This window comes from Rhineura floridana, chromosome 11, assembly GCF_030035675.1.
Source record: "Rhineura floridana isolate rRhiFlo1 chromosome 11, rRhiFlo1.hap2, whole genome shotgun sequence".
In the NCBI taxonomy this organism is placed as follows: Eukaryota; Metazoa; Chordata; class Lepidosauria; order Squamata; family Rhineuridae; genus Rhineura; species Rhineura floridana.
Genome location: NC_084490.1, coordinates 40,698,704 through 40,724,459, shown reverse-complemented (window position 1 = coordinate 40,724,459; position 25,756 = coordinate 40,698,704). Strand labels below are relative to the sequence as shown.

The window sequence follows — 25,756 nt, the reverse complement described above, 5'->3', positions numbered from 1 at the left end:
AGCACATCTTAAGTAGATTTAACCACAGAAGTTTCTCTGTGCCAGGAGATAGAGGAGTCTGTCTGCAACTTCCACCATCCTTCACTATTGGTGCCATGCTGGCTGGGGCTGATGGGAGTTGTAGACCAAAAACCATCTGGAGGGGATGCCAGTTCTCCATCCCTGTTCTTTGTGCATTAATTTCTAACATCGTCCACATAAGGATTTCCTCCCTTGCCTGCCAGTATTTTCCAAATAGTTTTTTCCCTTTGTTGGCTTTGCAACCCCTCTGACCTGTTCCTGTCCCTCAACATGTCAGCACCACAGTCCTTGGAAAGTAGACAGGACTCTGTAAATAGACAGGAAGCAACAAAGACAAGGCAGCTTCAAAAACAAATGTCAAAGGAGCATCTGGATGGGTCTAATTTAGGGGGCCAGAGTTATTTCAGCCCACAGCTTATCAGGCGCTTATTCCTAGCCTTGCTGTCCTTCCTAGGACTTATCTCTCATTCTTGAGTCCAGTAAACAAAATGATATGGGGAAACAAGTGGGCAAAAGTCTGCTGTGCTGTATGGAGACAACAGACCACATTCAGCCAAACTATTTTATAAATTTTACCATGATTTCTCCCTCTCCTCTAAAAAAAAATAAATCCTGAGGATCCAAAGCAGCCGAAAATGCTCCTATATATTACTATATGCAGCAGCAGCTTGCTAGTGCATGTAGAAGCCCAGGGTAGTGATGCTCTATTTATGTCAGGGACAGGGAACTTGTGGCCTTCCAGATATTGATGGACTCCATTAGCCCCAACCAGCACAGTCAGTGATCAGGAGATGGCGTCTTAACAATGCCTGGAGAACCATAGATCAGCCATTGCTGGGCTTGTGCAGCAAAAGACTGAGTGTGCACACACACACATATATAAACACTGCTGTACCTGTGGCTAAACACTTCCTAGTAGTGGCCAGGTTGCCACACATGGATACCAATGGGGCAAAGCATACACTACCAAGTTGATGCATGCGGTCTTCATCCCCACCTCCCTCCCTGGACTAGAAGGCTTTTGCACAACTGATACCACAAGGATCCTGTCCTCAGGCATAGACTGTGTCTTAGAAATAAATCAGGGAAATTACAGAATAGAAGCAATCAGAGAGACAGAGAGAGAGAGAGAGAGCGCCCTGCCTGGCCATGCCCTTTCATTCATCATGGCTATAAGCATGACTATCTCATTAGAAATCCTGGGAAGGAGCATCTTCTCCCACCTCTCCACATAGAACCCTTGGGAGGACTAAACCCGAAGCAAACCCAGAGGATCCTTAAAACAGACCCTGGCAAGGGTAACAACCGTAAGTGCAGCTAAAAACACATCACAGTCTCACATTCCATACAACTTCCCCCCTCCCCCCCAGTGCACCCACCCACCCACGCACAGCTTAGAAACCCCGTTGCCCTGAATTAGTGAAAACAATACCAAGTCCCATCTTTTCCCTTGTTGCGTTATCCCTGCTAGCAACTTTCCAAAGGAAAGGAGAGTTTTGTGGTACAAGTTAAAAAAATACTATTAAATAATACATTTGTAATAAAATTATATACCTTTTTTTTCTTTATATCCATTTCTTTAAAAGCTAAAATTGCTCTATGTTTCTCTTTTTTTTTTTTCCTTTTTCATTTTTGGCTGGTGAACTAACAGCAAAGAATTCTCTCCTTTTTTTTCTTTTCTTTTTCTTTATGAATGGACAAAAATTTCATCAAAACAAAGTTTGTGCACATGGTACAAGAAATAAAATTATTTACAATAAATGATGAGGAATCTTTCAAACAGTGATGAGAGAGAGAGAGAGAGAGAGAGAGAGCAAGCAAGCAAGCAAGCATTGGTCATGAAACAGTCAACATAAGCAGTATCTTCATTACAAAAGGGGTTTAAAGACACATGGCACAATCCAGCTAAGGAGATCCACACTCGTATACAGGGCTGTGCACACATATCGCACAGACTGGGAACTGCGGGCATAAATCAGATCTGCACTGCATTGCTTTGAATGCCCACCCTGATGCGTGTGTAAATGCACACTCCCATCCACATTATCCCCAAACAATTCATTTGTTAACTCTTTGTTTATGCACAACTAGAGCTGGATCAGAGCCCATGTGCACTGGTGCTGGGGATTACGTGTGATTCTTTTCCATATTTATACAGGATTATCTCCCTTAGAGATGGTTAACTAAACAGGGAAGGGAGAGGGAATGGGGGAAGAGATGGAAGAGGAGAAGTAAACTCACAGGGAAATTAAGGCATTAACAAAAATGACTTAAAGGCACACTTTTTTTCCCTTTCTCCTCAACCTCAGGGGCTTCTCCTAGATATTAATTCAGAGCTATATATATTGAGGAACACTTTACATCTGAAACGAATCAGGAGAAAGGTAATATTGAGGCAACAAAGGTAGGATTAAATCCAAATGGTTTGGAGCTAATATTGAAAGGGGATGGGAAGTGAGAAAAACTAAGGCGTAGAAATTGGAGGGCAGGGAAATGATATTTGAAAACACATGTTGGGAGGCTGTGGTTGTTTTCAATCCCATCTCAATGTGCAAATAACCCAGAAAAAAGAAATGGCGTTTCAGGAACAGATTCGGCAAGGAGGGCCAGCGCCAGCACAACCCAGCAGGCAATACAGAATCCTAGAAGACTCCAGGCTACTTGGGAAATCTTTACAGGGGGAAACACAATTCCCCTCCTGCTCTAGACCCTTGAGAGATGTGGAGGCAACTGTATGCCCCCCTCCCCAGATTTCCTGGTTGCAACCTATTATCCCCTCACTCCGCACAAGCAGACGGAGCAAGAAGGATTCACTTGCACAAAGTATGGGCGCAAGAACTGAAGCGAGGACAACCTTCAAGGAGAAAACACTAAAATGGAGAGAGAGAGAGAGAGAGTATATGTGTGTATGAGAATTTTTTATTTTTTACCCAGGGCAGCAAAGTGGCTCGTGCCAGGCCTGAGAAGGGGGTGAGTTTAGCGGCCGGGGGCAGGGGAGAGGGAATGATGTCTAAGAATGGAATATCAGGAGGAGATGCCCATGTGAAAAACCCCCACCATTCCCCTCTCACAAATCCTTAAAAGAGTTAGGACAAAATGGTGATGCTGGTGAGAACGAATGTCAGGAGACTGACGCGATCACGCACACACGCACACACACACAGGCTCATTTTGTCCAGTGCAACTCTTTTTTTCTTTTTTTTCTTTTTAATAGATAAAAAAATCAATTTGCTGTTGTTGTTTTAACGAACTCACAAATGACCAATTAACCCACAGAGTGACAGCTACACAAATCAAAGTCTTGGCACTTCACAACACGGGTTCAGCCTCCATTGGCTCTTCTGTTGGTCTGCAGGAAGAAGAAAGAAGAGAAAGAACAATTGGTTAATGGCCTCCCATTGGCCCAGAGGTGGATACAGCTATTGGCTTTGCAACTGTGATGTCAAATAATATTTTAATTGCTGAGGAGGGAAGAACAGTCACAAAATGCAGAGTCAACAAAGTGAGCAGGAAAATTGAAGGTTTGTTCAGGATGGAGGAAAGGAAGCCAGGAAGCTAACTTATACAGAGGCAGACCATTGTCCATCTAGCTCAGTACTGCCCACACTGACTGGCAGCAGCTCCCCAGGGTTTCAGACAGAGGTCTCTCCTAGCCCTACCAGTAGATGCTGCGGACTGAGCCTGGGACTTTCTGCTTGCGAAGTATGTGCTCTGCCACCGAGCTATGGCGCTCTACAAAGAGAGAAAGGGCTGGGTAACAATAGGTTTAGACGCAGGGGCAAGTTAGGCAAGGTTAGGGGTCAAGCAGCTGAATGGAAAGAGAGCCAGGAGGTCAGAGATGCTAAGGCAGGGATGGGGAACCTATGGCCCTCCAGCTGTTGTTGGACTCCAACTCCCGTCAGCCTCACCCAGCATGGCCAATGGTCAGGAATGATGGGAGTCATAGTTCAACAACTCCCGGAGAACACCATGTTGACTACCCTTGACCAAAACATTTGTGGTAGAAGCCTGCCCTCAGATATGGTTTTCCCTGATCGAAGTGAGCAAACATACCGGACACTGCAGTCTGCTTTCCCCTGCTCTGTGTCCACTGACAGCGATGCCATGGCACTGACTGCCTCTGCCTCCTCTGCCTCCCCCTTCTGTGCCTCCAGCAAGGAGCAGCCGACAATCGTTGCAGAGCGTTTCACTGAGTTCCAGTGCTTACCTACGATATAAAGGGGCAATGCGTCACACAGGAATTGCCAGTCCTTTCTGAACTTTTGGAGTTGTCCTCCCTTCCTTTGCATCTGTCCACAAATGTCACCCTTTCCCCCAGTCTTTGACACAGCCCACTACCTCCCCGACCTCCTGCTATAACTATACCAGAGTACATGTAACAAAATATATGCAGATCAAGTACTGAGGGCCATAGTTTTCCAATCCAAGATGGCTTTGTCCAACCCCTAACGGCAAGAGGAGGAGGAGAGGAGTACCATATCTCAAGCAGAAGACAGTATCCTTCCCCAACTGCACCACCTCCACGCCTGGAAGGACACCATGGCAAGATGAATAGAAATCTGGCCCCAGGCATTGGCTGCAGCAGGGGTCAACAACCTTTCTGAGCACATGTGCAAACGGGAGAAACTGTTGTGGATACCACAAACATGCTACAACTGTGCACATGCATGCACACTAATTCTCCCCACTCCCCACTAGCATTTAGGCTTAAAATAGTGTTTTTGCTTTTCCCCCCCAAGCCTAATGGGGGGTGATCTCTCTGGAGAGCACAACTGGAGAGGACAAGAGTTAACCTTCTGAAGCCTAATTTCAGCAAGGGAGAGGAGCTGCAGGCACCAGGCAAGGCCTCTGAGGGTACATGTGCACCCAGAGGCACCATGTTGGGGACCCATGAGTTGCAAAAGGAGCAGCTGCAGGAAGCTTGGTTTCCCCTTCTCTGCCAGAAGAACTCTGCTCCAACTGCCAGCTGCCCTAGGACTGCAGATAAGAGGGAAGGGCATTCTGGCCTCCGCTATTGGCTGCTAGAACAAGGGCTACTGCATAGCTGTCTTTTTGGGGTGGGGTACTGTTGTAATTGGATTATGATTGTATCAAAGTTTAGATATCTAAGTCACATCTCCTAAACATCTGGATATAGGAACATAGGAAGCTGCCTTCTACTGAGTCAGATCATTGGTCCATCTAGGTCAGTATTGTCTACATGGACTGACAGGGGCTCTCTAGGATTTCAGGCAGGGAGTCTCTCCCAGCCTACCTAGAAATGCCAGGGACCGAACCTGGAACCTTTTGCATGCAAGGCAGATGCTCTATCACTGAGCCATGGCCCTTCCCTGTGAGTAAATGAATGCAAGACATATCTTATGTAAATTTACTTTGAAATAAACCTCTCAATGAGGCTCATTGCCAGATAAACGTGCAGAGCAGGATTGCAGCCTGAGCAGGTGAGTCACTCAGTCAGAGTGAGTGAAGCCCAAGCTTCTTATACAGAAGATTTCTCTAAAATTCTGTTGCACTGTAGTGTGACCAAGAGATAGAATCCAGGGCAGGGCTTTGTGTCAGGGCTGGCTTGGTCCCTACCGAGTTCGTGAGAATAAACGAAACAGGCTACAAAATCTGGGACAAAGCTAAAAGGGCACAAGATTTTCCACCTCAGAGAAGAGGAACATCAGGGGGAGGAGGAGGCTTATCCCACACAGCAGTGGCATGATGAAGTTCATACTTTTACCTTCTATGTGAGTGAGTGGCTGCCATTCATTCTTTGGGGAAAATGAATTTGCAGAGGACTGGTGGGAGGAGTTAGACATCCCTCCTTCCTTCTCACTCACCCTCCCCTGTAAGGGCTCCCCTGCTGCCCCCATATTCCCACTATCTCTGCCAATATAACAAGGGTGGAGAACCTCAGGCCTGGGGGAAGAAGAAGAGCAACCCTCCAGGCCTCTCCATCTGGCTCTTGCAGCTCTCCCTAGGCCATGATTATCTGATATTGCCTTTCTGATATCACTAGTCCTGCTGTACCCCTTTCTCAAGTGCTTAGCTGCAACACTGTCTCTGGCTTGCCTGGATCAAGGATGGAGATATAGGTGCTGTGGGTGTGTACAGAAACCTCTGACTTTTGCATGGCTGAAATGTAGGCTACCGTATATGTGTACTGCCTTCAAGTCGATCCCAGCTTATTAGGACCCTATAGGACAAGTCAAATCTATAACTTCAATCCCTTTTGACCCTGGCCCCGTCCATCCCTTGCACGTAGCCTCTGGAAGTTTGCTCACAAGAGCATGTACTCCTTGGGCTGAAAAAATTCCCCATCCCTGTAATATGAGTTTGGAAACACGTGTTTACTTTAGTCCTGTCATTTGTGGAAGCAGCCTTAAAGACACTGTTCTCAGAGTCCCTTCACACACTGTACAACAGCAAGCTCATCTTGGCCAAAGAGTGAAATCACGGAGTTGTTGTCACTCATCCTAGCACCTTGGTGAGAGGATCTCTATAATAAGCACTTTGGCAAACATGTATCTGTCACATCCATTTTTTTTGTAACGAAATATCAGAAAAGGTTATTGTCAACAACACAGAGCCAACACCTCCAAAAACTTACTCTGGATTTCAATTACTTTCTCCAGCGTGGCCACAGCATTTGCATTGGGCTTTTGCTGCAACAGAGTTTCATCCAGCTGTTCCAGCTGTGTCAGAGAAAAAGAGAGTGTTCAGTTTCTACACTGAAAGATCCAAGGATTCAGAGCTGTCTGGAAGTCATGAGAGAGGAAGTAGGGAAAGGAAAGATAAGACAAGAAAGAAAAGCACAAAAGAAAGGGAAGAGAAGGGGGCAGGTGAAAGGATGAAGAGCAAGGCAAGTCAACAGCTTCCCTTCCCATGAAGCCCTGGCACAACCCCTTAGTTCAGGGATGGGGACCTTGTGGCCCTTCAGATGTTGTTCAGCCTTAACTCCCACCATGCCCAACCAGCATGGCCAATGGTCAGGGATTATGGGAACTGCAGTCCAACAACATGGGGGGGGTAGCACAGGCTTCCCAGCCCTGCCTTAGTCCTTATCACTTACTGTCATTACTCATATCTGAAACAAAAGCATATTCTTCTCCTGTTTACCTCTGCCCTCCATCTCTCTTGCTTCCCTCTGTTGTTTCCTCCTGAACTTTTTTTTTAAACATCATTATTACTAACATTGCCGTTTTCCAGCTCCGGCTGGTCTGCCAGCTTTGGCCTGTTTTGGACAGAAATTACTTGGCCACTGTACTCATGCTCTAGTAACTTCCAGATTGGACTACTGCAATGTGCTCTATGTGGGACGCTTGAAGATGACTCAAATATAACCTCTGCTTTTAAACAGCTGCATTGGTTACCAGTTAATTTCTGGGCCCAATTCAAGGTGCTCACATTAGCGTTTAAAGACTTAAAAACACTTTTAAGACTCCAAGAATCTGAAATATCACCTCCTTCCCAACAGACCCTCTTGGGTGTTGAGATCAGCAGAAGGGGCCCTCAGAAGTTCAGGGGGTGGCCTGGGAGAGGGCATTCCCTGTGACAGACCCTAAGTTGTGGAGCTCCTTACCCACAAAGGTGCACCTGGCACCTTCACTGGTACAGTTTCCACCATATGCAGAAGACATACCTCTTCACTCTGGCTTTTGACCCTTTACATATATATTTTAGGACCCTCACTAGTTGTGAAAGTAATTTGTTTTAAACTGTTTTTAGCAATATGTTTTATATTGTTGTGACCTGCCCTGGGACCAATTGGTGAAGAGCAAATTATGAATTCACTATGATGATGACTATTGCTGCTGAAATGTGAAATAAGATTTACTTAATATGTCCCAAGGTGATTTACAAACATGTCTTTAAAAACAGCTAAAATAAAGTTATAAACAGTACACCAGGTGTGGGGAATCTTTGGCCCTCCAGATGTTGCTGAACTACAACTCCCATCAGACCTAGCAAGTATGGGCAATGGCCAGGGTTGATGGGAGTTGTAGTTCAGCAATATCTGGAGGGCCAAAAGTTCCCCACACCTGCAGTACAAGAACAACATATAGGTTTAAAAACAACACAAAATAAACACCTAAGGCAGAGATTTTTTCATCTAGGTGGGAAAGCTGAAGATGGTAAGTACCTCAGGGCAATGTAAGTTCCTCAGGGCAAGGACGTCTCCTCTTTGTAAAGCACCACGCACATAGGTGGCAATGCATATAATCTTTTTGCTACACACAAATTTGGTTGTGCCTCAAACTGCAGTAGTAAAAAACATAGCCCTGTTTTCTATCATGAAAGTGGGCAGCTGCACTGATTTCCAACTATGCCTTGTGGAGATGCAATCAGTGAGACGGACATCCAAATGCATATTTAAACAGAAACTGATGTACATTCATGTGCCAGGACAGATATGCCTTTATTCACCTTTCCCACCCCAATCCAATCAGTGCCAGGCCTTTTTTCAAAAGTATGGGCAGAATCTCAGCCAACGATCGCCCAAAATCTTTGGACCTCATCCCAAGCCACCAGCTGAGCCTTCACGCCTGCCTTTTCCGTGCCAGCTGCACTCACCTCCAGACCAAGCAAGGCAGAGACACAGGCTTCAGAGGCATCACAGATGGCTGTTAGATCATGACCTCCCTCCAATGCTAGGACAACACGCCCACCCGCCAGCTTCATCAGTTGCTTGGTCAAGTGCCCAAAACCTATGTGGTTGGGAATGAAAAAAGAAAAGAACTATCATCGTCTGACTGAGATATAGTACTCCCTCTGCTCCCTCAGTTAGAGATTGGAGGGAGCCACTAATGCTCACCTTGGAATTTAAAACAATGGCCCTCAACACTTAATAATAAGCGTTCAAGCCATTCATACCAGAGGAAGTGGGAGCAGACGACCAGTAAGCCATTACTGTTGCCTTTGCTTTTTTTGTGTGATGTTTAATACATTAACCTACCTCAAAAGATTGCAGAGGTGAGGCATAAATGGTCTGAACGGATAAAAAATAGAAAAGCTGGAGCTGCAACTAGCTTGATCATGTAGGTGCCATAACTCAGTGGCAGAGCACACATGCTTGGGATGCAGAAAGTCCCAGGTTCAATCTCTAGCACAGAAACAGAGGAGGCTGACTCATACCAGATCAGACCATTGGTCCATCTAGCTCAATACTGACTGCACTGACTGGCAATGACTTTCCAAGGTTTCAGACAGGGAGTCTTTCCCAGTCATATCTGAAAACGCCGTGGATTGAACTGGGACCTTCTGCATGGAAAGCAAATAATACCCCTTTCCCATCTCCAGTTAACAAGAATCTCAGTTAATGCTCGGAGAGCTCCTGCCACTGAGAATGGACAATACTAGGCAAAATGAACCAATGGTTGGACTCAGAATAAAGGCATTTGCTAAGTTCATGTATATGGAGCCGCTGCAACAAGCCTGCAAAGCTTCTAGACAGTGTCGTCTCATCCACTTTCATCAGCAAAACTCCTCCTATGTTACCTAAATGAATGCAACTCTTATCACATGCATACTGGATAGTGATGTTCTGTGCACACACACACAAACCTTTAGTCATCTAAACAGTACATGAAGACTCAAAACAGTATATATAATGGGGACTGAGCTGGTTTGAGAGAAACCCCACACAATCTTTACTATAAAAAACAAACAGGCCTTGGCAACTAAGTCCACCCCACAAGAATAACTTGTGATCCCAGGTCAGGGTCTGAAGGTACACGAAACAAAACCTTTGCTAAAGCTAAGCGGTGTGAGTCTGGTCAATGACTGGATGGAAAACTGCCTGGGAACCTTTTGTATACTATCTTGAGCTCCACAGGGCAGGATATAAATATGATAAATAAATAACTGCAGTGTGAGAAGGGTTTTTCCCAAAGGGGGATGAGTGGTAAACATATCCCTCCCCAGCAGGGATACAATTCTGTACCCATCCAATCCAAACCCTGAATGAAAATGGCTTATTCTATTTACAAACTGAGGCGGGGGTGGTCATCCCATATGAACCACACTCACATTTGGCCGTCACAGAATATCCACCCAGTGGGGACAGATGCCCCTCCACAGCATCAAAGCCGGCAGAAACGAGGACCACATCTGGGGAGAACTCATTAGCTATTGGCATCACCACAGTCCTGGACAGGAGATACAAAATAGCCCTCAGACTTCTCTCAGGAGGAGGAGGAGATGCACCAGCACCAGCCATTGCCCCACCATACAGATAACAGGGAAATTCCAGCCATATCTGCCTTTCCACTTGTCTCTTTGCAGTCTCCCCAATAAACTGACTAAATCTAGCGCCCATCTATGTAGGCTATAAAGGACAACGGATGTAAGACCACCATGGGACAACAGGAAACCCCCCCCCCATTTTCTAGTCCACTCAGCAACTTCCACCTGGATGTCTCCTATCAAAAAGGTGCTGGTTGGGATAGTCCAGTCTCCCCCAACCTGGTCCCCTCCAGATGTTTTGGACTCAAACTTCCATCAGCCTCAACCAGCTTGGATAATTGTCAGGGATGATGTGAGTTGTAGCACCAGGTTGAGGAGACCAGACGTCTGATGATGAACCAATCATGATCACAATTCTCCACATGCCGGTTCCTTATGTAATCATAACAGCACCACCCACATAAAAAGAGGATGAAGTGGCAGACTTATGGAAACCCCCAAGGTTTACAGAAGTGCACAGAATCTATGGGGGGTGGGGAAACTCACAGGGTGGAAACCAAATGTGGGTGCCCCATCAGAGAAAGCCCCACCCCACTATGGATAGCGAATGCTAGCACTCCTACCGGAAGGCGGTCAAATACTCCACATCACCAATGGGAGGGTCCACTCCACCAGTCCAGGCAATGTTTACATTGTAACCTACACCCATCCCACTGCCAACCTGGAAGAGAGAAAACTCATAAGTAACAAAAGCTGACCCTTGGATCATGTACAGAGCTGCCAGTGGGAAGGAATTGGCATATAACCATGGAGTGGGGGAGGGGGGACTGCATCCAAATGGGACCCCAGAAACACAGAGCAGGGAAGGAGAAAGAGGCACCTGGCAAGGTATCTGCCGAAGAAAATGCTAGTCGCCTCAGAATATTTGGGGTCAGAGAGAGGAGGACACACACACAAATACATCAGATTCAGCATTCTTGGCAACTCAGTGGAAGTGCTCCAGCTTCTGTCCTTCCCAAGCTGTCTCCTACACAGCAACACCTCCCTCCCATACAAAATGACTGCTCCACAGCAGCGAGGGTAGTAGTGAACTGACTGAAGTTTTCTGTTGGTTGGATTTCAACTGATCTTGGTGGATAAACCTCCAATGCTTCTGTCAGCAATGCTTCCCTCCCTTGAAGAGGTGCTTAGGGTGCATACAGATGTACCCAGTGGGTTTTGGTTTTGGGGTTTTTTTGGTAAAAAAATAAGTGCTGGTACTCATATCTTGATAATAGTGCCGTGGGTGCTAGCATAAAGTGACTGCCATGGGCAGCAAAAAAGAGGCAATGGTACTCTGTACAAATAAGCACTGGACGTACCTCCTTACATGAGCCAGTGTAAGGGTTTTTGGGCTGTGTCCACACCATACATTTAAAGCACATTTTCCCACCCACTGAAATAATTCTGGGAACTATAGTTTGTTAAGGGAGCTGTGAACTGTAGCTCTGTGAGGGGTAAACCATAGTTTCCAGAATTCTTTGGGGGGGGGGAAATGTCCTTTAAATGCACTTTAAATATATGGCATGTATGCAGCTGGCTGAAAAGCAAACGCTGTTCCCAACCTACTTCTTCTTTCACTGATGTATCTGTTTGGCTCCAAATACAGTGTGGATTTTCACCCCTCCCCCTCTCCCACCACCCCTCCCCCTCTCCCACCACCCCTCCATGGAATGCTTCAAGCAGGCTTTTGGCTTTAAAAAAGGTTTTTTTAAAAAACCTAGGGAGATTACAGAGGGATTCAGCACCAGCATTTTGAATATTGCTAAGACAAGCACCAGAGGTGAATAAAAGATGCACTCACCTCTTCAGGAGCTCCACTGCCTGGGAAGAAATTGCCATTGTCATAGCGATGGAGGGAAACATAGAGCACATTGGGGTCACTGTAGAATGCCTGCTGGGTGCCATTGCCATGATGGATATCCTGCCAGAGCAAAGCAGTAGAATGTGACCAGGAAAGGTGCTAGCCAATAAGGACACACCACCTCAAGCCTATCAAATCAAAGGAAAGGCCCCGGCCAAGATAGGAATAGCATTCAAGAAGGATGCTAGTAGGATTCTAGGGGAGATCCACAAAGATGAACCAAGAACCGGAAGTCAAATCCCATGAAGACAGGATGAAGGAATTGGGCATGCTTAGCATAGGTTAAAGGAAATAATAAAATGATTATTTATTGAATTTATATTAATCTTATCATCTTCCAAAAGGCTGCCAAGTAGGCAGGATCATGCCTAAGCCTCTTGAGCCAGGATAGCAAACCCAGAACCTGCAACAAGACGGCAGGCAGAGAAGCCCATTGGTTCTTCAGGTCCAGGGCATGGAGCTCATTGAAGCTCAGCAAGTCTAGGTCTGGGTGTGCCTGGATGGGAGAGCACCCGGGGTCTATACATACACTGCGTTGGGCTCTTCCATGATGGGAGAAAGGCAGGACATAAATTTATTGTATACAAAAATCAGCATGGGTACACTGACAACACTGAGGTGCAAGGGCCTGGACCAGGCAAAAATGCATGTGGAAAGAACAGAAAAGGGTGGCATAGCAGTCAGCTGTGGCAATATCTTAGGACATGCCAGATCACCACCATATTAGAACTGCAGTGCTTGAGGAGTCACCTAAACGCAGAGCTGCCACACCCTATCTCTATAGCTCCTGAAGCCCAGTTCTCTCTTTATTTTTTATACTTGGGTATGCACGCAGGCCCATCCAGTGTGGAAGGTTTAACACGTAGAAGAAGGGCCCCATTCACACAATTAGCAATTGCATGAATGGTTTCTTAAGCAGCAGGAGCCCTGATCCAAACTGGGACTATGGGAGGGGACAAAGGGTTAAAAGTCCCCTTCCCCTACCACCACCACTAAAGCTTCCTGTGCTTCCTATTCACTTTTTAAGAACCATTCATGTAATTGCTAACTGGGTGGGTGGAGTCACACATAGTTTGGCCCTTAGATGAGTTTTATTAGGACTACTTGGCAGGGTCTGAACTCCCTTTGTACTTGTGTGTCTGCATCTGAATACAAACACTTTCAAATAATCACCCTTTGCTGACTCTCATCTGAACAAAGTGGGGGTGTTGCATTCATCCTCCCACTTGTAACTGTGGTGGTATTTGGTGGCAACCTATGTTTCAAGCCAGAGCTCTGCTGCCCCCACATCCAATCCCACCTTAAGCAAACCGAAAACAGACGAAGTGACATGGTTACAATTTGAAACCCCGAAATATGAAAAATGAAAAAAACACACCCTGCAGTTCAGAAGTTAAGGTCACATCTTTCAAGAATGCCTGGTTTGTAAGGTTGTTAACTAAAATGGTTCTGTGGAAAGGAATTGTGGGGGGAAACATCTTGCCTGAATTAGGGCCTCTGAGAGGCCATGAGACTGTTAGTTCTCACAGCTGAACTCAGTTAATTAAGCAGTAAGCAAGAGCACCTGCTTATCAGCCGAGACTGGTACTCAAGGCCATACGCCTGGGAAGGTTCCTAGGAAGGTTGGAGAAGCACATGACCGTTAGATTTCATTATCAGAAAGCCCCCTGATTGGCTAATTAATTCCTGGCTGTTGCTGGGCTTTTCCCCATAAAAATAGAACCAAGAGTTTAGGTCTTTGTTCCCCAATGTTCCTTGCTGCTACCTGATATTGGGGTTCCATCTTCCATCTGCTATCCAGGCTATCATCTCTGAGGAGATGTGGAACCATGATGTTACTCTGTTGGTTATCTTGTGTGAGTATAGATTAGGCTAGACAGCTTTGTTATTTTTAACTGTGCCTTGAACTCTCTGCATTTTGTATTTTACCTAACCCTTGGGGGTGTTTGGTTTAAGGAATTATTTTGCTGTTACATTTTTGCACTTATATTTTATTTTAATAAAGCTACCTCATATTTACCAGGGTGTGTTCATTTCAGGGGGAAATTGGCTCTGAATCGAGCACCTTGGCCAATTAGCCACAGGCTACCATATAGTTGGTATTTTGTCTTAAGGCTCCAAGACAAGGAGTGTATCTTTGGCTCTTGTCTTCTGGAATCATTGGCAGGTCTATTTCTGGCACGTTGGATTTCCCCTTGGCCCAGAGTGGGTGACTAGATTTAAGGGGTGGCGGCAGTCTACCTACTTGGCAGGGTTGGTGTTGGTTTAACTCAGCCCTAGTAAGGGAGGCACGGGTTGTGCCTGGCTGGGATCAGTTGCCCTGGGCTTGGGAGTTGACCCCAGTGGGAACTTGCGAGTTCTTCACAACATCAATATCATACATTTAAACCACTCTTACACCACTTTGGCGCCCCCCAAGAATCCTGGGAACGGTAGTTTGCTTAAGGATGCTGGGAGTTGTAGCCCTGTGAGGGGTCTCCTCTCAGCACCCTTAAACTATAGCTCCCAGGATTCTTTGGGGGAAGCCATGACGGTTAGAGGTATAAAAGTGCTTTAAATGTATGGTGTGAATGTGACCTAAGTGGTACCAATTATGGATATAACCTTGTTGACAGCACCATTTTGGGTGCTGTCAGAAAGGCCAGGTTTCAATTATTAGCAGAAAGTTGGGAGTGGGCCCGAGGGAGGGTGCATCTCCGTGCGCTTTTTGCTTTGCTCTGTAAGGAATGGCAACTGCAGGCGCAGAGAGAGAGGAAGACCCTTACCCAGTCCACAATGAGGATTTTGCTAATGGCAAGTTTTTGCTGGAGGAGCTTAGCAGCAATGGCAACAGAGTTGAAGAAGCAGAAGCCCCTGGGAAATGAAACGGGAGAAAGAAACCAGATTTCAGATAAGGACTAGGAGAAACATCCTAAAAAGCACAATAAAAGCACTCTTTTTTTAAAAAAAAAAAGGTGTACCCCCCCACACACAGAGCATATTCACAATCCAATCTACCCCCAGTCCTGTTAACCACTGAAATGTTAATGCTGGCCTAGCTATCAGACGTGTTGACTATCATCAAAAATATGGCAGCTTTGCCACATGCTTTTGTAAACAGCTTTGATGTTTTTTGAAATGATATAGTGGTATACAAATACATGTATTAATAAATAATAACCACCCTGCCCAATTTATTAAGAGAAGGGTGGACATAGTTAAAAGAATCTTCCAAGGAAGCTGCATCACAGATAGCAGGCTTGATCACCGTTCATGGACTCAGGTATGCTCATTCAACTAAGAGGCTGCATCTCCTGGAAGCAGTAATGCAAGTTAATTGTTGCCATGTTTTTGAGACTATACTCACACTTAGTTTCCACTGAAATCAGCACAGCTTAAGTTAGTCACCGTGAGTCACTTTTCAAATTGATTCCAATGGGAAACTAAGTGCCACTAAGTCTGAATCCAAGTCAAGGACAATCAATTTGGTCCGGCTCCTTTCTCTTCTAAACTAGCTAATCCACAAGAAGGGTGGATAGAAAATAACATTCCAGATCATACTCAATGGAGGAATAACAGAGCAGATACTCTACCATGCTGATGCAAATTAAGCAGGACTGGAATTACAGGGTGATAATCGAGGTGGGCTTCTCCCACAAAAGGGGACAAAGCTTTGACAAATTTGCATTGCCCCACTCCTCAAAGCCAGTAGGAAGACATAAACAATTCAGAATACCCTCCTCCACAGTGTCTCAGTTTCATATAGGTGGAAAAGAGTTGCAGGAAGTGCCCTTAAGAACTCCTTAAATAGATTTGTGTAATTTCTTAGTAAGAACCGCATCAGGTGTAAAGTGATATTGAATAGAGAGGACAAGATTTCAACCCAAAGCAGATCACAAGTCAGCAGTGAGGAAGACACATAAAACAGCATTCTGGGGGGGGGAACACCTCACTTTCCTTCCATCTCATCTAAAAAATGTTTTAAAAGAGAGGGATTTGTTTATAGTTAAGCACAAAAAAATCCTTTATGTTACACACTTACATAGCTGTTGACTCTTCTGCATGATGACCGGGTGGCCGGATGACTGCAAATCCATTCTGCAGGAAGAAAAAGACACATACTATATTCATCCATTTATTAATCCCTTTGTTTTGTATTTATGACATTCTTATCCCACCCTTTCTCCAAGGACGTCAAAGTACTGAACATAGCCCCCCTTCTGCACATTTTATCTTTGCAACAACCCAATGAGGTAGGATAGGATGAGAAATGGTGTCTGGCCCAAAGCCACCCATTGAGCTTCAGGGTTGAGTTTATGCAAACCTTGGATAATGGCCCATCAATCCCAGTTGGGTCCACCAGTCCTCACTCACAGAACAAGGTCATGGAGCGCAGCAAAACAGGATCAGGTGTAAAGAAAATGCCCCACATCAAAGTGCACACTGAACAGCCCACCCCCCTGGGGCGTTCTGCATGCGCTGAGATACGTATCCTTACATGACCTCTGTTAGATGTTGCTTCTTGTCAGAGGTGAAAGACATTCTGCAGAAACTCAGAAACGCTCAGCTTAAAGTGCTGGAATTTTTGAACACATCGCTTTGAAGCTCTAACAGCAGCCCAGGTGTGCTTTGTAAGCAATGAGAGCTGGAACCGAGCAACATGAGCATAATTCACGCATGTCCGAGCTTGGGAACAAGACTTGAAGGTGGGGGGCCAGGGGCTGCAACATGGAAAAACAAGCTGCATGCTGGGCAGAACTTACCTTAAGCTCTCCAGATGCCACTTTAAAGGCCAGCTCCACCAAGCAACCAACAGCCATGCGGACTGCACTGGATGAGTGCATCTCGTTCCACACTGTGTCAATGTCAACCTGCCATGGAAGGTACAGATATTTGCAAAAGCTCAGGGGTGCAAGAGGAGAGAAGAGCAGGATCATTCAGCTTGCCTTTGTTTGGTGACAAGAACAAGGGGCTTGAGGAAAGGGACAAACTTCACACAGGCACTGGCAAGAGTGAGTCTTTGCCAAGGCTCAAGTAGGCTTGCAGATGAAGAGGGCACATACAGTCAGCCGGAAGAGGAAGTTACTGCTAATCCTCCTTTTAACTTCTTGGGCACGTTCAGACATTCCCCTGAAGATGCTCAAACTGTGGAGAGGAGCAGGATGCACATACAAGTTCCCACACACACACATCCTCCTGGGCTTCATGCCCCCTCACGGTCCGCAACCATCCCTGGTTTCAAGGAAACTCTGCAGGGAGTTTCTACTCGTGTTCACTTGAACATGAGTAGACTCCTCTGAGCAATCGGGGATCCTGCTCTATCACAGCCCCCAATCATGCGGACAGTTCTACTCATGTTCAAGTGAAGACAAGTTGTGATAGGCCGCAGAGGCTTGATGGTCCTTTTCCAGCACTTTCCCCTTTAAGTAGGCCCTAATCCACACTACCTAACATCAATCAGGCAGTGGCTCCTGAGGAGACCATATGCGGACATTGCCTGGAGGCTCCATCTACGCTATAAGGAGCTGGGTGGGTCCCTCTCATTTATCTGTCTGAGGGAAGGGAAGGGGAGGGACGGAGTATAGCTGCAGGGTCTCAACCAGAATGGTGGGGATATAAAAGGCCTCAGAGAGTGGGAAGAAGGGTAGTGGAAGTCCAGAGGAGAGGCTGGAGTAGCTAGGTCTCTAAGGGAGAGTCCTCTGTCAAAAGAAGAGAAGCTTGGCCCTTGCTCCCCTGCTAGGGGCCATCTGCAGGCTCTCTCCCTAAGCCCCATTGGGTGGGGCCAAAGAGGGAATAGCAGCATTTCAAGTTTGCCCAGCCCCCTTCCTCCACAGGAAAACCCTGGAGTCCTGGACTTGAGCCTGCCAAGGACAACAATACAAAGCCTGGCACCCCAGGAAAAGAGGCCTGCAGAAGGACTGTATTTACTGGTAAAAGTAACCTAGGATGTGGTGGAGGCTGGCTGGTGAACAATGAGACCTGAAATTAAGCCACCCTTGGAAGAGATCGATCATGAGTCCATGCCTTTGTTAACCCTTTAGACAGCTGTGGGACCCTAGAAGATATGGAACAACCCTCTTTTGAGGCGCCCTTTTCCTTGGGGTATAGCACATAAGTAGAATCCCCTTGCAGATTTTCATTGATCAACACAAGTCGAGGGCTGAGCACAGGCTAGGGGCAAAGCACACAGGGATAGGGCTTCCATGTGAGCCCCTGATCGCTATCCACAGATACAGCATTAGCATGTGTCTAGGCAAACACCTCAACACCTTTTGACTCATCCCTACTGCCTATTTGTTCTCAGTTTACTTTTTGGGTAAAAAACCAGGATCAGGGTTTCTCCCCTGCTCCCTATTTTAAAACCAAAGGATTCCGTTATAGGCTTTGTGGACTGTAGTATAATTTTTTAAAATGTGAGCCTGTGCCACTCACATATAACATGAGGGCCAGGGTGTGAGTGTCTGTCAAAGAGCAAAGAGAGTGCATGAAAGGTGAGAGCAATACAGCATGAAATGAGAGAGAGGGGGTCATGGGGGGGGGATAGTGACAGAGTTCACAGCAATTCAGAGTTTGGCTTTATAGACCCATCCATATTCTATGGAGCCATAAGCTCTGAAGTTCAGAACCATAAGTTCTGAAATAAGGCATTTCCCAAACTACGGCACAGTCTCTAGAAAGGAGAAAATAGGTTGAGATGCCCAAAGGTGTAGCAATTAAGACACAGTTACAGGAAAATCCAGAAGGACAGGAAGATGTGATCAAAATATCTTTCTTAAGATATAGGAAGCTGCCTTATACAAAATCAGACTACTGGCCTATCTAGCTCAATAATGTCTACAGTGATTGGCAGTGGCTCTCTAGGGTTTCAAGACACAAGTAAAGGCTATGCAGACCCCAGACTAAGACACTGAGTTGGGTAAGGACAAAAAATATTACTAAATGCTGCTAAAACATACGGAAGCTAGAAATACAACTTTAATCCCACAAGAGAATGTAAATGTATAATGAGAATACAGTAGGGCCCTCCTTTATGGACCTTCACTAATGCGGCGGTCTCAATTAAACACCATTAGACTAAAGCCCCACTCATACGGCACTTGTTCCGCTTTTATGGCGGTTTTCAGGAGTCGTGCACCATTCTATTCAATGAGTTCCGCTTTTCAGCGTTTTTCGCTTTTCAGCAGGGGTCCAGAACGTAACCCGCCATATGAGTGTGGCCCTACTGTATAAATAAAGTTACTAAAATACAATAGTAATTTACCTCATCTATTCAGGATAATGCCTGAACATCAAACTGATGTTACAAACAATAAATAGATAATGCCTGAGACCAGAGACACTTTGACCCAGTGTTAGCCACTTTGTGATAAATTGTGTGTTTTAAAATTTTTTGATCACTAAGGAAGACCCACTGGGTGAAAACAGTATGGTCTCAGGCATAATCAGTTTATTGGTTGTCACATCAGTTTGATGTTCAGGCATTATCCTGGATATATGAGATTATACACTATTGTATTTTATTTATACCTTTGTTACACATTTACATTCTCCAGGAGTCTTTCCCAGCTCTACCTGGAAATGCCAGGGATTGAACCTTTGCCTTCTGCATGCAAAGCAGTTACTCTACCCTTCCTCCAGACTGTTTGGGAGGGGGAAGGGTTCAGAACCTCTCTTACACATGGTACTTTTACTGATCTTCCACTTCATATAAAAAGAGTGTTCACTCTGACACATGAAAAGAAATACATTTCTGTCACTGTCTTATTTAATTTGGCCCTAAACTTCTAAAGACCAGGAAGAGAGAGCTAGTATCTTCAAGAAAATCCTGGCAATTCTAGTGCCCATGTCAGCAAGCTAATGATGTTTAAAAGCCCACACACAAAAGCCCACTCATAAAGTATTATACCAAGGGAAAATGGGCCCCTAGTAAATAGGGACTCTTCCCAAAAATGTGTGACAAAGGCTACATTCACACCATATATTTATTCTACTTTAAACAGTCATGGTTTCCCCAAAGAATCCTGGGAAGTGTAATTTGTGAAGGGTGATGAGAGTTGTTCAGAGACCCTTATTCCCCTCACAGAGCTACAATTCCCAGAGTGGTTTAATAGTCAGTCCCTCTTCCCAGAGAACCCTAAGAATTGTAGCTCTATGAGGGGAATAGGTGTTTCCTAACAACTCTCAGCACCCTTTAATAAACTGCACTTCCCAGGATTCTTTGGGGGAAGCCATGACTATTTAAAATGAATAACAGTGGAATAAATGTATGGTGTGAATGTGCTGAAAGTATAAAGGGAGGGTTTAATCAGGAACATGGGAAGAAAAGTGCCATCCCCTCCCTTCCCCAACCATCAAATCTCCAACTGCATAGTTCCTTTGAGAGCCACACACTCACTCCAATTCCACCACATGGGAGGACAGCATACATCTTCTGAGTAAGGGGACCTGTAAAGAGAGGGACAGGGAAGATTATGATACACACACACAGCAGACAGTGAACATGGGCACACCTCCTCCTCATTTACTTTGAGAAGTCATCAGAACGAGAACAGGAATTTAGCAGGAAGAGAAAGCACAGAAGGTCTATGCCACAGCCAGGTCCTTTACTACTGTTAGAAAGGAAAGTCTTTTGCACAACAAATTATCTTATTGATTTAACAGGATTTTTATGCTGCTTAATCATCAAAGCGGTTTACATAAAATATAAACTAAAATACCAATCAAACCAGATGTTAAAAACAAGTTGATCTAAACATTTTCAAAATATAAATAAAATCAGCAATTTAAAAAATAAAATACGTGTCAAATTTGCATGTCTAGCTCAGCATGTCAAAACAAAAAACTTTCTAGCGGGCAATACAATGAGGCACCTACTAATATCAAAGGGCAGGGAGTTCCAGAGGGTAGGTGCTACCACACGGAAGGATTGATTCCTTGCATATGTGGAAAAAAATTATATGGCACTTATACAATTGCCAGTTCCACAGATTAAAGCAGTTTACTGTGTATATATGAGATAAACTGATCCCAATCTGTTAAAGGTTTTATATACTAACAGAAACATCTTGAATTGGCCTGGTAACAAACTGGCAGCCAGTGCAGATCTCTGAGCAGGAGTGTAATATGATGACAGGGTCTCACTCTCATCAGCAATCATGCTACAACATTCTACACTAACTGAGGTTCCCAGAAAAAGTGCAAGGAAAGGCCCACATAGAGTGTATTGCCTAGACTACTGTGATCAAGCTGTCCTGGTCCAGAAACAGATGCAGCAGCTGTACCAGCTGAAGCTGATACAGTTATGCACAGAAAACTGCATCCACACAGTGTATATATTCAGAGATGATTATTTATTGCCATAACCACAGTACAATTTTCATTTCATCCATAAAATTCATGAGAATTTCAGCTTCCTAGTCCCCATAGGAAAGGTATAAAGGGAAAGCTAGCATTGGTGAAAGCTTTGACATTAGGAGAGAGTTTAGAAAGGTCCTGCAGTGGACTGTGTGTATCCCTCCCCATATTTAAGCTCATATTTTCTTATTTTACCTACTAATCAGAAAAATACAAGATTGCATACATGCTATGGTTAAAAAAAGAGTTCCATATGCTGCATCAAGAAAAAAACAGATTAATGTGATCTGTTATAGACATCCTACCTAGCAACTTCTTGCTGTCAAGTTTTTGCCGGTTCAGTGGGCTGGTTCCATATAGTAACGTATGATGCTCCGAATGGACTGTCTGGATTTCGTCCAATGTTGCTTTTCGGCCTCGAATCCTCTAGTAGGAAAAAAAGCGAGATTGGGGCAAAAGATGTAAATATGGATTCTGAAGACCTTCAGAAGTGACATGGACTTCCCTCCTGAAATTATTTTCCATTGACACAGGTCCTATGCCTTATAAGAGCTATGCCAATGTTTTGTTAGAATGGCTGATGAGAATTCTGTGCCAGTTTCAATCCAGATAATTCAGCCTAGAGTAGTGGTGGGGAACCTGTGGCCCTCCAGAGATTGCTGGACCACAACCCCCATCATCCCTGACCATTAGCCATACTGGCTGGGTCAGACTGAAACTGGAGTCCAAAATCTTCTGGAAAGTCACAGGTTCCTCATTCCTGGCCTAGAGTATCGGCAGCTTTCAGATGCATAATTTCCAGACCTTTCTCCATCTTGCCCCTCCCTTGCCATGGTTTCTGTATAACTTTTGTTGCATCCATCTTAACTGTAAGTATTCCATGAAGAAAAGTTTTTGTAATCTTGCAGTCTCTGCTGTCAGCTGACAGTGTCAGTAAGGGCACTTTAGAGCAGAATTTGCTTCATGTAATATGGCTTCCTGAATATATATTTTGTTAGCCCTCACCCTGCCATCTGAGGTGGCACAAAACATACACAGGTTTACCTCGTCATCTGCTTTAAAAAAAAAAAAAAAACTAGGCCTAAAAGTGGTAAGAGCTTGGCCACCCAGCAGTAGAAGGGGATAAGGAGATGGAGTATAACTAGGGGTAGTGGTGGCACTTCAAGGCTTGCCATCCTCCAATGAAAGTGACCCATCAAGAATGCTAGGTGCCAGCCTAGGCCTCAGACCACCAGATGCATATAACAATTAAAAACAAAACAAAACACTGACAGAGTAATTGCCTCTTTAATTAAAGAAAAACTGCCGCCAAAGATTTTCCCACCAGGTGGCTTAGTTCATCAAGTTATGTGGAATTATCATAAAATAGAAGAAAAGGCAAACATTCAGGGAAGGGAAGGCCAGGCAAAAATCAAAGGCAACAAGAGTGTCTGAGAGACCAAAAGGGCCTAACTGGGACTTGCTTTTATACAGTAGATTATCTTATCTCTTTTCAGATTTCTCTGCTGAAGAAGGTTAACATCCAGATGCATCTGGACAAACTGCTTTCTTTATTTGAATGAGCACAAAATTGTAAAGAATCAGAACTGATGGGCAACAGTATATTGTTTGGATTCCAGCATTCAAGACCTTTTCCTGTGACATCCCAAGTGGCTGCATAGCTCCATCATAAATATTAAACTGTGCATTTATGTTTTAATTGGTCATATTAAAACATTTGTTTGTCTTGTTTCTGTATTTGTTTATGGTCCATCCTTTCAGCAGGGAGAATAAAACTGGCAATGACTGAGCTTGCTCATACCTTTAAGGTTGTTTGTGAATTCGATGCACCAGCTCTCTGGGAGAGTTAAGATTACAATAGACTGAAGGCTGCAATCCTAAACTCACTTACCTGGGAGTAAACCTCATTGACTTGGATTTACTGCTGAGCTGACATAATTGGGATTGTGCTGAGAGCCTTTAAAAGTGCACTGACAAAGCAGCAGAATACAATGTGCCATAATTAAGCTGTAAGAGCATCTCTATGCTACAAAGGGTGCTTTCACAAGAGAGAAATACAAGTACTTTTTATATTTCTCATTTGCTCAGAGTGACTTCACTCCCACTTGTGCCTCTTCAAATGTTAACATCTTCACACTCTTAGAAATATTGCACTGAGCATTTCCTGATGCAGAAGAGGTCACATCCCCAGGAAGAGACCCCATTGTTGCTATGGTGAAAACATGGGGATCAGCAAATGATAATGCACAGCTTTAAGACCACATTGTCTTGTTCATGGCAAAAGGATGCATCAGAACACTGGAATTCAATAACAGCTACAGTTCCAAGGACTATTATTCGAATTTTAAAATGGATGTTTACCCTTTTACGTGCTACATAAACCATAAGCACAAGGTTGTTTTACATTTTTAAAAAACCCACTTGGAGACAGAGAGGTATTCTTAGCATCACTTGTGATAGCACCCTTATATCAATTTCAAAATACTTTAACAGTCAGAAGCAGCCATATAACCAGATTTAAATTCCTGTGTCTCTGTGTCCATTTTAGACATAGTCCTGGTCTCTGATCCATTTGTGTGCACAGACTGTACCCAGGAGTCAATGATAACGCAGTACTATCACCCTGAATGGGTACATTGACACTACAAATCTGGGTGTTTTCAAATGCTGCCTAAATTGTTTGGCTACATACATAATTTCAATAGGGAGGGGCCATAGCTCAAAACCATGTATATACCACCTTGAGCTCCTTGGAGCAAAGGTGGGAATATAAATGAAATATATCAATTAATTTAACGAAGCAGCCAAAACAAGCCAGGATCTTATGTACAAAAATACAAAGAGAGAAGGACCAGCAGACCAAGTATAAAAATTGATTACACTGTAACAGCATCTAGCCTTGTGACAGAAAGACTTCATTCACATGTTTGTGTATGTTTATGATATATGGCGACTGAAAAGTCAACAGAAGGCCGATCAATTCCCCTGTTTTGTATACAAACTTATTCATGAGTATAGATGATCAAATAAAGCATTCTACCACATTCATATGTAACAGTATGTTTTCTAGGCCCTTATTTTCAACTCATGGTCTGAATCAATAAAACAACATCTTAGTCTGACCTGAGGTCTCAGTGCCTCTTACCAGGAGAATTCGTAACAAAGTAGGTTTTATTTTACAAAAGCTGATGCTAAAATAAATCTACTAGTCTTTAAGGTGCCATAAGGCTGCTTTTTTGTGTGGGTTTGATCATTCTGTAAAAGGGCAGGCTTGATAACAAATGTTACCTGTTGAAATACCCAAACAGGTCCTACATAATTTTGTTTGCAAACTTCCCGTCGCTGGATTTAACCCAATTTCTCTCAGGAACTCAAGAATCCTGTTGATACAGAGACATTACTTCTGAACAACTTCCCTGACCCCCACCCGTTTGTAAGAATTAAGGAAGTAAATGAGCAAAAGACTCACCCTCATAGCTAAATTTGAAGATGTGGCAGACATGAAGAGATTGCATAGATGTTTTCCCCAGGAACGTTCAGTGCATAATTGATGTTCAGCCCAGGGGGAAGTCAACACTCTTATAAAGTCATTACACGTTCCTGCATGAAAAATGTAACAAAGTAACCTGCTTGAAAATTACTGAGGGAGCAATGGGGGAGTGCATATATGTTTTTCATGCAGGAACGTGCGCTTTCATATTGTACATGGGCTACTACAGAATTGGATGTTAGAGGTCTGTTCTTCACTGTTACACTTCTGCAGGATTATGGACATTAACAGTACTGACTTTGTAAGAGTGTTGAGTTTTCCTGGGATGCACTGGGCCATCCTGGAGAAAACACTGAATCTACACACAGGCCCTAGTCTTGGGATGTATGTAGTTATAGAGGCTTTTAAAAACCACATACATACATTTATATTTCCTTTGATAGCTATTCTCTTTTGTACCTGAGATATTGATCATGATTTTATAAACCTATACGCCTTTAGGGGGGAAGCTTTTTATTTTTGCTTCTCTTAATCAGACACTCTAGGTGGGGGTGGGGCGCTTCTGTCACTGCGAAATCATTCCCAAAAATTTGCTCACCATTTCAACCCAGCCCTTGTACCTGCCTTACCATTTGCTGGCAGGTTTCCACTCTCAAGGATTCTTACCTCGCACTTGTTTAACAATCCCGTCTCCTGTAATCTGGACCAGATACTCTGGATTCTCCCAGCATGCTCTGGGTGAACATTAGTGTTTCCACATGTGCACTGATGCTTCAGCATGAATGTGTCATAAACTACACCTGTGAGAGGACAGGATTGGAGAATTGGGGGGGAGTAGA

At 44.4% G+C, this 25,756-nt stretch overlaps 1 protein-coding gene across 1 annotated transcript in view; it reads right to left on the bottom strand.

The window, feature by feature from the left end:
- Positions 1-3,328: 3,328 nt before the first annotated feature.
- Positions 3,329-25,756, bottom strand: part of HDAC5 (histone deacetylase 5) — a 96,354-nt gene continuing 73,926 nt past the window's right edge. Inside the window, 13 exon segments of the mRNA XM_061590616.1 lie at positions 3,329-3,370; positions 4,075-4,228; positions 6,617-6,701; positions 8,581-8,714; positions 10,036-10,154; positions 10,815-10,912; positions 12,035-12,154; positions 14,860-14,947; positions 16,116-16,171; positions 16,837-16,944; positions 20,469-20,518; positions 21,733-21,853; positions 25,584-25,717. Coding sequence (XP_061446600.1) covers positions 3,331-3,370; positions 4,075-4,228; positions 6,617-6,701; positions 8,581-8,714; positions 10,036-10,154; positions 10,815-10,912; positions 12,035-12,154; positions 14,860-14,947; positions 16,116-16,171; positions 16,837-16,944; positions 20,469-20,518; positions 21,733-21,853; positions 25,584-25,717 — 1,307 coding nt within the window. The 3' untranslated portion in view covers positions 3,329-3,330.